The following is a 13,947-nucleotide window of genomic DNA, read 5'->3' as shown; positions in this document are numbered from 1 at the left end:
AGAGCCAATCCAACACTTGTGCTGCTGTACTCATACCGTGCCTCACCCCTCCCCTTCTCAGGAACCAGCAGTGATACTCAGGTGTTCAGAAGGTAGGTGATCAATGCTGCCCCCAGCCCACAGACTGCTACTGCTATTGTCGTGCTCTAAAAAACAGCTCCCCGTATAACTTTTTTTTAAAAAAAAAAACCCAAGATGAATTTCTTAAAGATCTTACCCAAGGTATACATTCATGCTGTGAATGTTTTCTGGAAACGGCTTCCCATTCTCCTCTTTTGAGGCAGATTCTTTGATGCTGTTTAACTGTAAAATACCCAAATGTATGTATGTGATATAAAAATACTTACATTACAATTCTAATTTCTAGGACGGGAAAATAAGTAATGTTTCTGTTATAATGCTAGATAAAATTTATCAGTTGCAAGAGCTAAATTAAGTTAGGGGATACTAAATAGGTTTGTTTTCAGAAGAGTGTTCAACATTTAATCAAGAAATTGTGGCTAAATGATTTGGGGAATTGGAAGCAAAGAGCTTCCCCTCTCCTTGTTTTCTTTCAAAACTTAATTAAAGACTTCCTGATTTTCTAAAACAATAATTTGCCATGATGACCAAATTAACAAACAATGGTTTGAACAATCTCTACAGAGCAGCACTGCAGAGCCTGGGGGAGGGGAAGCACTCAAGCACATTTAGAAGACTAGAATTCTGACATCTGAACGCCACCCACTGCTTTTATACCAGGAACCTGTGGCTGAAAGCAAGCCCCATTATTTTCACTTGATCTTGCTTGAAAGTAAGTGCTAACAGATCACATCATTGTGTAAGGTTCTCTTATCCTTATCCAAAAATATCTGATAGGAAATAATTAACAAATATATATGTTTGCTTAGGATTGTGAAATGAATACAGTACAGTGTTTATCAAAACAGAACTACAGTGGTACCTCGGGTTAAGTACTTAATTCGTTCCAGAGGTCTGTACTTAACCTGAAACTGTTCTTAACCTGAGGTACCACTTTAGCTAATGGGGCCTCCTGCTACCGCCGCGCCGCCAGAGCACGATTTCTGTTCTCATCCTGAAGCAAAGTTCTTAACCTGAGGTAATATTTCTGGGTTAGCGGAGTCTGTAACCTGAAGCATATGTAACCTGAAGCGTATGTAACCCAAGATACCACTGTACTGGCAAAATTCCCACGATTTTAATGAATATGCGCTATTGTTTTGAATATTCACATTGTTATGCAGTTTACCAATATTAGCCCAAGGAATTTTTTTCATAAATAGCAGCCACCACTTTTTCAAATAGTAAAATTATTACATGCTAGCATAGCCCATGCAAAATTTGTATCATAATAACTGCTGCAGTGAGGTAGTAGTCAACAGGCTACCAGTAACTTTTGTTCATCTCAACAGAGGTGGCAGAAAACGGGGTGTGGGGAGCAGTGTTAGAAACTGAGATATGAAAGCTGGGAGCTAAATGGCCCCTTAATCCTAGGTTATGGGCACAACAATGGAATGTCTAGGCGTGCTTTTGTATAACAAGAATACAAAGCTGAAAATGAATGAACTGCAGCTAAAATATTATAGATTCAGGTAGGTAGCCGTGTTGGTCTGACGCAGTTGAAATATATATATAAAAATTGTCCAGTAGCACCTTAGAGACCAACTAAGTTTGTTTTTGGTATAAGCCTCTGAAAAAGTGTGCATGCACACAAAACCTTATACCAAGAACAAACAGTTGGTCTCTAAGGTGCTACTAGACAATTTTTTAATTTTTTTATCTATTTTGACTAAAATATTATGTTCATTTTTCCCATAGTCTAGTCCTTCCCCTGCCCGCCCCTCTAATATTGTTAAGAGGGTCTCTTCTCCAGTCTTCAGAGAGTAGCTGGAAGAGGGGAGGCAGAAAAAGGTCCTCCTTTCCTTCCACTCTGCTCTTTTAATCTGAAATCTTAGGCGCAGTATTGCGCCCAGAGCTCAGAAACTGCTTGAGCTAATGAAATTATCTTGTCACAAAATGCACCTAGAAACACAATGGGAGTTTTGAACACTGGTGGTGTCAGGGACTGGACTGAGGAGGAATGGTGGGGACCCCCCTCACTTCTCCTGAACCTCCCCGAGGACAGGAGGACAGCATAGATTTAGAACAGTGGTTTGCAGAAGGGCATAGTTCAGAGGCTGCAGAGGGGAGAAGCTGGGAGATACTGGAAGAGGAACAGCAGGAAGAGGAAATACCAAGGGAGACACAGCTGACAGACTCAAGTGTTTTTTGAAAGCATTCCTGACTTCCCCTCTCCTAAGACTAGGCAGGCATTGAGGGTAATAGAACAGAAAGCTCAGAAGCAGAAAGCTCAGATTAGCCGACGTAGGGGTGACGTAGAATATTAGAGACGGAGGGGATGGGACTTTACTTGGAGCAATGCCATTTCTAAAGAGAGACCGCATTCCTTTGTCTCTTGCTGTGATTATTGAATAAACTAATTGATAAGAACTCTTCTTTTATCTGCTTCTTTGCTGCCATCGAAGAGGGACCTGATTCCCCGAATCCTCACAGGTGGGGAGGAAGAATAAGGACAAAGGAGACCTCACTGTCTCCTAACTCCATGGATTATCTACTGCATTTGTGTAGCGTTGGCGTCATTTGTTTAATGGACACACTAAGGACCTGACCAGACTTCAGGCTTCTACGACAAACATATATGCGGTTTTAAAACTGTATGAAAAGTACCAACCTTCCTATTAATTTTTTTTAAGGAAATAAAATATCCAAATACCTCTCCCATTAAATCATCACCAGTAATAGCAGCAATCTTCAAGTCGACGCCAGCTTTTTTGGCCACTTCTTGGAGTGCAGAAGCACAGACAAGAGGATTCATTCCACCAGCATTGCTTACAACACGAACACCTAAGCAAGGCAAAAAAAATTAGGATTATGAACAATGTATATACACTGCTCATGTATGTACGCACACGTGTAAATTGATTTCTCTGTTGTTTGTTTCTACTCAGATGGTTACTTAAAGTTAGCTACAAATTACAGCTGGCTGCTCTAATCCATACCTCTGACTGGACTAAAACAGACCTCTAAACAGTCACTTGGGAGTCAGTAAGGAATTGCTCCAGGGTGAGCAGGCAAGTGGAGTTTTTGTAAACTGGAGGAGAATTTGGCTCAGTTCTAATCAATCAAGGTTTTACAAGCCAAGGTTTAAAACAAGCACATGGGTCAAGTACCCTCTTCTCCCCCCCCCCCACTGCAAATAATTTAAAATTATTACAGCAATATAAAATACAAAATCATACCTTTCCTGTGTATGTCCTTTATATATGGAGCCATTGCAGTTAATACAAAATCAGGAGTATATCCTAAATCCTAAAAGAAATGAAAATTAAATTGCTAATGTTTTTATTAGAAGAAATAATTTTCAAATTTTTGCTTCAGAAGAATTACTCACTGGAGATCTAGCTTTGGCAGTAGCTAGTAGAGACATTGTAATTTCAGAAAGGTAATCAAAAACCAGGAAATCCAGTTTCCCTCCATAGAGTAGTTGAGGAACTAATACAAAGAAATAAAAATGTCTTTAGTAAGAACACACACACACTCACATTGCAAAAACATCTAATGCAAAACAGTTCAGGAATATGGGCTTTGCAGCAAACAGACCTATGGGTCAATAATAATTCTTTAAAATATAATTCAAGGCCAACGTGCTACATATATGCAATGGCTAATTTCTTAAAGTCAAATCCCAAGACCACAGTTCATGACTAACCTGTAAAATTTGGCCTTTAATTCCAAGGACGGCTATGATAGCATATTACACTAACAACAGATTTTGGCTCAAAAGGGACATTTCGGTGGACATTTACATTGGAATGGTGAACTGAAACTAGTCTATATCCCAGCCCTATGTATTTTTATTCACATTAAATCTGAGGGAATTAAGCTGAGATTACTCTGTAATAAAAGTGTCTTACAGGGCAAGTACCTATGCATACTGCCCAGAAGTGACAACTCCTTTTTACACTAAAAAGTTTAGGATCACACTATACAGTCACAGAGAAAGGTAAATAATTGTTGTGGCAAAATATCAAAGGAAGTGAAATGGGTAAAAAGCTAAGATCAACTAAAAGGAAGTTTAAGTGTCAAATACTGAGAGTAATAATGTTCTAACTAAAAAGTGTCTACATTAAGTAAAAGGTGACCACTAAGTTGGTTGTCAAAACTGAGGAATGCCATATGGAAATTATTTTAATAGTACAGTACACCATTCATAGCTACATATGTTGCAGCTCTCCAAATCAGTTCCCACATGACATTTATTATATTGGACTATGCCTTTTCACTTTGGACTCATTTATCCAGAATAGCTCCTCCCTAGTCCCACTCTGCAGTCACATTGAAAACCAAACCCTTCGCACAGTTACTGAGAAGTTAAGTTCCAGTGAGCCCCTTGGGATTGCCGATCAGAAGGTCGGCAGTTTGAATCCCTGCGACAGGGTGAGCTCCCGTTGCTGTGTCCCAGCTTCTGCCAACCTAGCAGTACAAAAGCACGCCAGTGCAAGTAGATAAATAAGTACCACTTTTTATTCCTTCTCTATTCCGTCATGGTATTCTGTTGCACCAGAAGCAGTTTAGTCATGTTGACCACATGACCCGGAAAGCTGTCTGTGGACAAACGCTGGCTTCCTCGGCCTGAAAGCAAGATGAGCGTCACAACCCCATAGTCGCCTTTGACTGGACTTAAACCGTCCAGGGGTCCTTTACCTTTTTTTTAACCTTTTTTACAGGATTTACTCCCAAGTGTTTAGGACCGCAGCCTCAGAGTCATGTTCACAGCATGCATTTACAGACGAAACTATATGTACTCCTTTTACATCATTTTCATCACGCCTACTGTGTTTACACAGTTGCTAGGCGATCAGAAGTTTTGGGTACTCCCAAGGCTGCAGTCCTATACACGCTGACCTGTAAATCCCACGAAAATAGATGCTCCTTAGTCCTGAGGTTCGATTGCATCGTTGCATGTAATCTGAGAGGTTGCAGCGAGTAAACAAACAACGCAAGCTTGCAGCAACTTCAGCGCCATCTGCTGTTTTATCTTTTGGCCCGATTTCACCCCCAAACTTCCAATGAATCAAGCCAAGAAGGAACGGGGTGAGCCTGTGCGGAACCTAAATCCAAGCAACTGAACACTGTTAGGGCAAGTGAGTGCAAAGGTATGTTCAGACGGCATGATCAGGGACAGCAAGCCGGGCGAGAGAGTCTGCGAGGAAGCGCGCAAAAACTGCAGCGAAGGCTAACGGGGCGAGAAGCGAGTCAGGAACTTAATAATGGAGATCGGGAATCTGTGCACGCCGGTTTGGGCATATTCGAGGCATGCAAAGCATCTCGCGCCATTGCATTCAACGGTGCCCACACTCCCACATAAGCGTGGCAAAAGGAGTGCAGCCCAACAGCGCGATCGGCTCAGAGGGGAACTCCGCGGAGTGGAGCGGAGCAGATACCCGGGGAAAGCGCGGAGGGAGTTTTTCTTTTTCCCGCCTCCACATCCGAGGGGTTTCCCGGCGGGCAACCAGCAGGAGGAGCTGCCGCCCGGTGCAGGCGCGCAAGGCCGCGGCTCCCTGCGTAATACCTGAGGCCGCCGTGTCTCCCCAGAAGCCCGAGGCGCAGCCGATCCGCACCGGGCTCGCCTGAGGGGCGCACGGCTCGCTGCTCCAACAGCGGCGGCTGCTGGTCCACCGCGAGAGGCGCGGGGCGGCGGCGACCGCCGGGAGCCTCAGCAGCAGCAGCGCGGCGCCGCTCATGGTGCTTCTTCCTGGGCGAGAGGCGAGGCCTGGGCGGGCTCGGCCGAGGAAGTGGCGCGGAGAAGGAGGGCCGCCGGGCGCCGCCAGTCAGCGCCCGGGATCCTCGCCCGGACTCTGGCGCCCTCGGCTCTGCCGCCGCCGCCGTGTCGTTCCGCGTTCCCGCAGCTTTCCCGGTTCTTCAAGGCGGCCTCCGCCGTTCTCCTCCATGTGGGTGGCAGGCAGAAATCCGGCTGGTGAAGCCGGCCGCCGCCATTCCCTCTCCAGAGTTGCGGTTGTCGTTTTTCCCCTTGTAGAGTTTCTGTACAGTACTTATGTTTTAAAAGTTTCCGACCGTGGAAGCTGCAGCACCTTTTTGGAAATGCTAACCTCCTGGAGTTGTTAAAAATCCAGGAATCTTTAAGAAACAGCGCCAGGCAGCTGATGAAGGTGCAAGAGCTCTCAGGCAAAATGCGGCAGCGATCCTTTGACCCTGACCAGGATTTAACAACTGTTCATTTGGCCAAGAGGAGCCAAAGCCTTTCACTATAGGAGTGTTTGCTGCTTAAATCAGAAGCTGCCTTATACTAGGTCATTTAGACCGATATTGTCCACAACAGCAGTCAAGGACTTCAACAGCTTCCACCTAACGAATATTCTGAGACTCGAACCCAAGACCAGCCACATGCAAGACATGTGCTCCTCCACTGACTTCCCTCCCCAAATGCATACCTTTGCTGCTGGTTGAGTTAAATAAATTAAATATAGAAGGAAAGGGTGTACCAGCGATGAAACACCCTTTCCAATACTAGACTTACATGGTTGTCATTTCCCCCAATACATTTTGCTGCCAGAAACAAAAGATCGGATGCCCCATCCTGTTTCATATACAGAAGCTGAATGGACCAACAGCAGAATATTGTAATTCACACTGGTCTGGAGACAGGGTCCTCCTTCACATCTGAAGGCAGCAGGCTAGCTTAGGGATCGCAAACCACGGGGTCCGTACATTCTGTTCTCTTAAACTACCCTGCTGTTTCCCCAGCATCTGCTGCCTGGGAGGGTTCTCACTAGCTAAAGGAGCAGAATATAACAGATAATAAAAATAAATTAAAATTGCTATACAGCATGTCAAAGGAAGCAAAAGTTCCATCTGAGAGAAAAAGTGGCATAACACACATTTTGGGAGTTTTTATTTAGGGTTCCAGTCACTACCCCCCGTTTTTCAATTCTCGGAGAAAAAGATCTGTCAGAATTCTGTGCTCAATAAAAACAAATTTAAAAACATAATTAGAAGGTAGGCTTGAACATTACCATCCATGTAATCTTCCTGTTCCTACATTTTACTTGACCCTTGACTAAATACAGTGGTGCCTCAGGTTAAGAACTTAATTCGTTCTGGAGGTCTGTTCTTAACCTGAAACTGTTCTTAACCTGAAGCACCACTTTAGCTAATGGGGCCTCCTGCTGCCGCTGCGCCGCCAGAGCACGATTTCTGTTCTCATCCTGAAGCAAAGTTCTTAACCCGAGGTAATAATTCTGGGTTAGCGGAGTCTGTAACCTGAAGCGTATGTAACCTGAAGCGTATGTAACCCGAGGTACCACTGTAGTGCTTAAAACTACGCTTATTAATAGTTGGGGAAGAAACACCATACTTTCGGTAAACATGAAATGTTGGTGTGCCAAGCATTTTTAAACCTTTTCTGGCAAAAATCCAACAAGTTCAAACATACACATTTGCGATATTTTAACAACCTTAATTGAAAGCACCATCAGAAAACTTGGTCATTGTGAGATGCTTAACTTAAAAATTCCTTAGGATTATACTCTGACCAGCAGGAGGCTGTGTTGCACCACCACCAACAGTGGCCAAATCTTGACAATAATGATACAGGTATAAAAAGAGCAGGAATCAATTTAAGCAATGCTATTTTTAGTTTAATGGGATACGGGTGGCGCTGTGGGTAAAACCTCAGCGCCTAGGACTTGCCGATCGCATGGTCGGCGGTTCAAATCCCTGCGGCGGGGTGCGCTCCCGTCATTCGGTCCCAGCACCTGCCAACCTAGCAGTTCGAAAGCACCCCCGGGTGCAAGTAGATAAATAGGGACCGCTTACCAGCGGGAAGGTAAACGGCGTTCCGTGTGCTGCGCTGGCTCGCCAGATGCAGCTTGTCACGCTGGCCACGTGACCCGGAAGTGTCTGCGGACAGCGCTGGCTCCCGGCCTATAGAGTGAGATGAGCCCACAACCCTAGAGTCTGGCAAGACTGGCCCGTACGGGCAGGGGTACCTTTACCTATTTTTAGTTTATCATACAATGTGCCAACTATCAGTCACTGAAAAGTTTATAAGCAGAGACTAGTTTTGCATGATGCAACTCACTACTGTACTTTAGGAATTGTTGTTGTTGTTCTTTAGTCGTTTAGTCGTGTCCGACTCTTCGTGACCCCATGGACCAGAGCACGCCAGGCACTCCTGTCTTCCACTTCCTCCCACAGTTTGGTCAAGCTCATGCTGGTAGCTTTGAAAACACTGTCCAACCATCTCGTCCTCTGTTGTCCCATTCTCCTTGTGCCCTCCATCTTTTCCAGGGAGTCTTCTCTTCTCATGAGGTGGCCAAAGTATTGGAGTCTCAGCTTCAGGATTCCAGTGAGCACTTAGGGCTGATTTCCTTAAGAATGGATAGGTTTGATCTTCTTGCAGTCCACGGGACTTAGTCGCAATCAAATTCAGATGGAATAGCCATAGTATAGCTAAAAATAACACTGCATGGCAGCCATATTAACTTGCCTTTTGGTTATAAAAAACATTAATTTGGATTTCTTGTGCTTTTCTCAGTGAAAAGGCATTTCTGATGCATACTATAGTTTTGCATTTTGTTTTCCTTTTTCAATCAGTACACAAACCCTAAGGAACTCTAATGCTACCATAAAAAGACAGCAGGTGGCAGTCTATAGTAATACATAGATACTTAATACAGTGGTACCTCGGGTTAAGTACTTAATTCGTTCCGGAGGTCCTTACTTAACCTGAAACTGTTCTTAACCTGAAGCACCACTTTAGTTAATGGGGCCTCCTGCTGCTGCCACACAGCCAGAGCACGATTTCTGTTTTCATCCTGAAGCAAAGTTCTTAACCTGAGGTACTATTTCTGGGTTGGCGAAGTCTGTAACCTGAAGCGTATGTAACCTGAGGTACCACTGTATTCTATTTTTGTTTAGTACATGTTCACAAAAGGATTGGTGTTTCAAAACTATTTACTGGCCTATTAATCTAACTAAAAATAAGTTGGCAATGCTGTTGTCTGTGCAGCCTGCTCTAGTCCCTATTGACTTTATGGATCCATATGGGGCTAGTGTAAACTTGAAACAACTTTTGGAGTAGAAAAGCAACTAATCTTTAATCGTTGTGTCATTGGGTAAGGTTGATCTCATCCCCCCCCCCCCACCTTGTTTTCAATGTAGATCTTCATTCACCCCTTCTTCCCTGGTGGGGAGGAGGAGGATGCTATTTTGTGGTTTGCCTCAGATGCCAAAATGTCTTGGGCCAGAGTTGCATTGTTCAGATGCAAATCTATCTCTGGATGAAACTCATTAGCTTTGGGAAGTGATTTCACTTTCTGTATTGAGACAAGTGAGGTTATACAACAACTAATCAGATATGGAACTATATTTAGTGCTGCAGCCAAGGATAGGAGCATGATAAAGAAACACCAAGCAGGGCCGCCAGCCAGGGGCTAAGGGTGGGTGGGACACACATCTCCTGGCCCCAAGCCAGCAAGGAGCCCAGATTCATTTTTGTTTTTTAAAAAGCGAAGTCAATGGGACATCTATAAAGAGGTTTGGAAAGCAAAACGTGGAGACAATGTTCTAAGGCTGCAGATACAACTGTTTTTGCTAAGGTCCCTTCATTACTTTTGCTAAGCATATCAGGAAGGAACGCTGACCACATGGGAATAGGTTGCAGGAGGGGGGGGGAGAGAAGCATGCCTGTGCTGCTAGCCTGATGCTGGATGAAGGAGGAAAGTCTGCCTGTGTACTGGGATATGTTTGTTTAAGCACTTTCTTCCGTGACCACATTCATTCATACACTCCCCAAGTGCATTGCCTTTACAGTGTAAAACACAACTGGCTAGCTTTGGTATGTTCTACATGACTAACTCATGAAATAAATGAGGTTTCCTTCCCAGTAAGGAAAAATTGTGATATTGCAGAGGGTGGGCCCGTTTATCATGTCTCCCAACAACCAGTACAGTACTCATCTGTTTGTCATCACTTGTATATTTTTTATTAATATACAGTAACCATCAAACTAAAATATAAAATGCAAGGTGAAGCAGCAAATACAACCATAAAATCACAGCTGCAGCAAGTTGAAATTCATGAAGACCGTAATCCAAAGATACTTCTTTCGTTTATCATAGTTGGCAAAATGTGTGTGTGTTTTGCTGAGAGTTGTGAAACTACACATGCTTAGAGTGTGTGCTGCTTCTTTTTGTATACAGTGCTACCTCGGGTTAAGTACTTAATTTGTTCCGGAGATCTGTTCTTAACCTGAAACTGTTCTTAACCTGAAGCACCACTTTAGCTAATGGGGCCTCCTGCTGCTGCCGTGCCACGGGAGCACGATTTCTGTTCTTATCCTGAAGCAAAGTTCTTAACCCGAGGTACTATTTCTGGGTTAGCGGAGTCTGTAACCTGAAGCATCTGTAACCTGAAGCGTATGTAACCCGAGGTACCACTGTACAGGCAATCCACATTTTGTGCAGAAGTTACAGTCTGGACCCATGCGTGCCTTGACAGAGCACACTTAAAGCATTCTGCGCCATATCACTCCTACCCCACCACTTTCAGTGGTGGTTTGGGGTCACTTCCCAGTTCAGCACCATGTGTGCACACTCACACATCAATTGGACACGCATAAATTGGTTGTTGCCTGTAACTGTATCTTGCTTTTGCTCCCAGGAGCTAAAGGCTGTCTTCCCCTCCCCTCTTTTTATTTTTACAACAGCTTCGTGAGGTAGGCTAGACATGTATTGTCAATAGATTTGGGAAGGGGAGCAGAATTCAGACGGTTCAATTCACATACAGTGTACCAGTTGCAGGAAATCTGGTGGGCACCCCTAGATTTCAGCCTCAATTATGTCTGGGGGTTGGGGAAACAACCTTACACAGTGTCCCATTTGCTAAAGAACTCATGAAGGGCATTTTATTTTACTGAGGACAAATGATGATGCACCTTTTGGCCATTTCACAATTAATGTTACATTTCCGGTTGCCAGTAACATTGCTTATTGTATACGATGTTCTGCAAACACATAAAGCTGTATCCCATCCAGAAAATTTGTTTGATTTGTCAGTCTTTTCCTGAGACTACTTCATCAAACAGCATTACTCACAAACAGCTGAGTTTGTTGTAGACTCTGTCCTCACCTACTTGCAGAGTATACTGCAAATATTTGAGCTGATTATTTATCTCCCCCTTGCACATTAGTGCATTAGACCTTTGTTGAGCAAATGGAGTTCACTGTCTTCTGCTCAAGGTAAAGCATACACTGCAATCTTTGAATAAAGAACTTAAAGCTAACCTTTTATAAATGAGCCGAAGTCCTTCAAATATCTGTAGACCAGTCAAATGAAATCGGGCAGTGTTGTGTTCCGGAAGCTGGGGCACGAACTAACCAAAGAATATTAAAATCTGATGTTGACAAGTGCTTCCAAATCTTGTTCTTTGTATGAGTGCTCAGTAGGTAGAGCGTGAGACTCTTAATGTCATGGTTGTAGGCTCAAGCCCCACGTTGGGCAAAAGAAAACTGCATTATTGAGGGTTAGACTAGATGACCCTCATGGTCCCTACCAACTATACAATTCTATGATTCTATGAATGCAACCACATCTTACAAACTCTGGAAGACATAGAAACAACAGCAGGAAAAAATACTATTGTATTTCTAATGCTATTATCAGATTGTCTCCTTTATAATCTAAGATGCAGTTTAATCTTCAATCAGACATGTTGAATAAAACTCACGTGATTGTTATATTTTCCCTCCTCTGAATTTGGTTTGAATGTTGCACTACTGTATGTGTAGTCAAGCAATATTTTGTTGTCTCTATTGCCAGGAGAAGCATAGACAATAGCAGCAAAATGAGTATTTTCAAAATAAAATTGGTAATGAATATTTTCTGTGTTATGTGGAAGCAAGAGACTGGCAGGTGGGCCGAGACGCAGAGCACACCCCAAACAATGGCTCTGCCGGCCAGGAAGAAAGCCAAAGAGGGTGAGTAAGTGAGGGTGGCAAAACACTGCAAGCAGCCATGGAAGCTCTCCCCCCCTCCCCCCCGGCTCCATCATGCTCTTTTTGCATTGTTTTGGCACCTTTTCTTGGTTATTATTATTCATTTATATGTTGCCCATCTGACTGCATTGCTCCAGCCACTCTGAGCAGCTTCCAACAAATTATAAAACATCAAACATTAAAAACTTCCCTATACAGGCCTGCCTATACATGGTTCAAATCATGTATTTATTTATTTCACAGTGATGCGCATAATGGGGGTGGGGGTGGTTGGTTGCCTGTGGAAATTCTGATTCCATTTTAAAGCAGGAGCTCTAAACTTCGATCTTCACGTTAACACAACGTACAGCTTCCATCCCATCATTGCTGTGGTGCACAAATGTAAACAAAGTTGCTATGTACGTTCTTGCTGTGTCCTAACCTATTGCCCAAGTTTCTGAACTGCCTTATAAACAGATATTTCCATTCCATGGACTTCCCGTTTCGCTTTTTAAAAAAACAAACCTAAAAGTTAATCTTAACAGGAATGTTCAGGATAACTTTCCAATGTCCCTTTGAAAGAAAAGGCTAACAAAGACCGGCTCAAACCTCTATGTACACAACCAATGGGATTTATAAAGTTTGACCTAAAAACTAACCAAATACCATTTTTACCTTTCTTATCAGTTTGAGAAAGGTACATGAGTATCTAGGCTTAAGAAATCTGCCTTCCATCTCCATCTGCATTAATCATTCAGGAGCTGCTTGAGAAATCCGTCAATAAACCACAAAAGGCTCAAAATTGCTCAATTCAGTACACAAAGGGCTTTACTTTGGCCTCTAAAAATGAATTGCCCATTCTTCTATTCATTTTCTAAAGAATTGTCTCTATAAGGACACCTTAGCAAAACCAAAAGCACTTAGAATGGCAAAGTAAATGCTGCCAGGGTCTTGATTAAATGTAGCAAATTACCTCTCTTCTCACTCATGTGTTTCTTTTGGATCAACACAACAATTCTATGAAAAAGCGTAAGGAGCATCTTGGTTTGTGCCAAAATTTTATCAAGAGATTTTAAGGATCAGCGTTATTTCACAGGTTTGTTGCCCATAGCAACAACACTGTATTTACTTACTTACTTACTTACTTAATTGTTAAGAAAAGAAAAGAAAACAACCCTCTAAGCGGTTTACAAAATTTAGAAATCTTTTTGCAGGATAACTAACTTGAGCTTTTTTCAGCCAAAGGACTTCATTCCCTCATAGGCAACTTTCTGTGGTGCTGAATGGCAGTGGCTGGCGGGTCCACGGGCAAAAGTGTGTGAAGCAAAGATGGGACTCTTCCCTTTGTACACTAGGCTACATGCTAACCGTGCAAATGCCAGAGGTTTCTGCATCCACGTACATCAAAATGCATTATTTCAGTCCAAGCACAGGCAAAAGCACCTGAGAAGGGTACAGAGCAGGGCAAGTGAGGGATGTTGCTAGATGAGGATGTGTAGCCTTGGTGCAAAGAGAGAGAGAGGCCCCAAAGCCTCAGGTTCCCCACCTCAGATGTCTCCAGCTTTGTAGAGTAGCTCATTCTTCCCCGGTGCGGGATCTTCTTGAAGGGATACCACTCAGAAAGAATGTGGCACTCTGCAAACCCTGCCTGGAGCCTCCACAGGCCCAGATGACATTTATCAGGTGGTTTGGCCTTGTGTGGTGGACTTTTAAAGAAACAAATAGTCAGCGCAGGGGAGCCCAAGTAATATCGGGTCTGTGGCGTAGGGAGAGGGGACCTTTCTTGCTTAGAATCAGATCACATTGATGTTAGTGGGAGCTTTCCACCCACAGCAAATAACCTAGAGGGGTCCATGCGCAGGCGCTCCAGCTCAGGGGAACCACACACAAG

General features: G+C 43.5%; 1 protein-coding gene across 1 annotated transcript in view; it reads right to left on the bottom strand.

Annotated features, from left to right (window-relative positions):
• The window catches only part of LOC310714594 (uncharacterized protein), a 42,315-nt gene extending 35,819 nt beyond the window's left edge, over positions 1 to 6,496 (bottom strand). The window contains exons 1-5 of the mRNA XM_083520027.1: positions 5,633 to 6,496; positions 3,452 to 3,552; positions 3,300 to 3,369; positions 2,774 to 2,904; positions 218 to 303 (exon numbers count right to left, since the gene is read on the bottom strand). Of these exons, the coding sequence (XP_083376153.1) occupies positions 218 to 303; positions 2,774 to 2,904; positions 3,300 to 3,369; positions 3,452 to 3,552; positions 5,633 to 5,804 (560 nt within the window). The 5' untranslated portion in view covers positions 5,805 to 6,496. The remainder of the gene's footprint in view (positions 1 to 217; positions 304 to 2,773; positions 2,905 to 3,299; positions 3,370 to 3,451; positions 3,553 to 5,632) is intronic.
• Positions 6,497 to 13,947: the final 7,451 nt, after the last annotated feature.

This window comes from Podarcis liolepis, assembly GCF_965112155.1.
Source record: "Podarcis liolepis genome assembly, chromosome: 9".
Classification (NCBI taxonomy): Eukaryota; Metazoa; Chordata; class Lepidosauria; order Squamata; family Lacertidae; genus Podarcis; species Podarcis liolepis.
The sequence above is the reverse complement of the archived record's forward strand: the minus strand, read 5'-3'. Positions and strand labels throughout refer to the sequence as shown.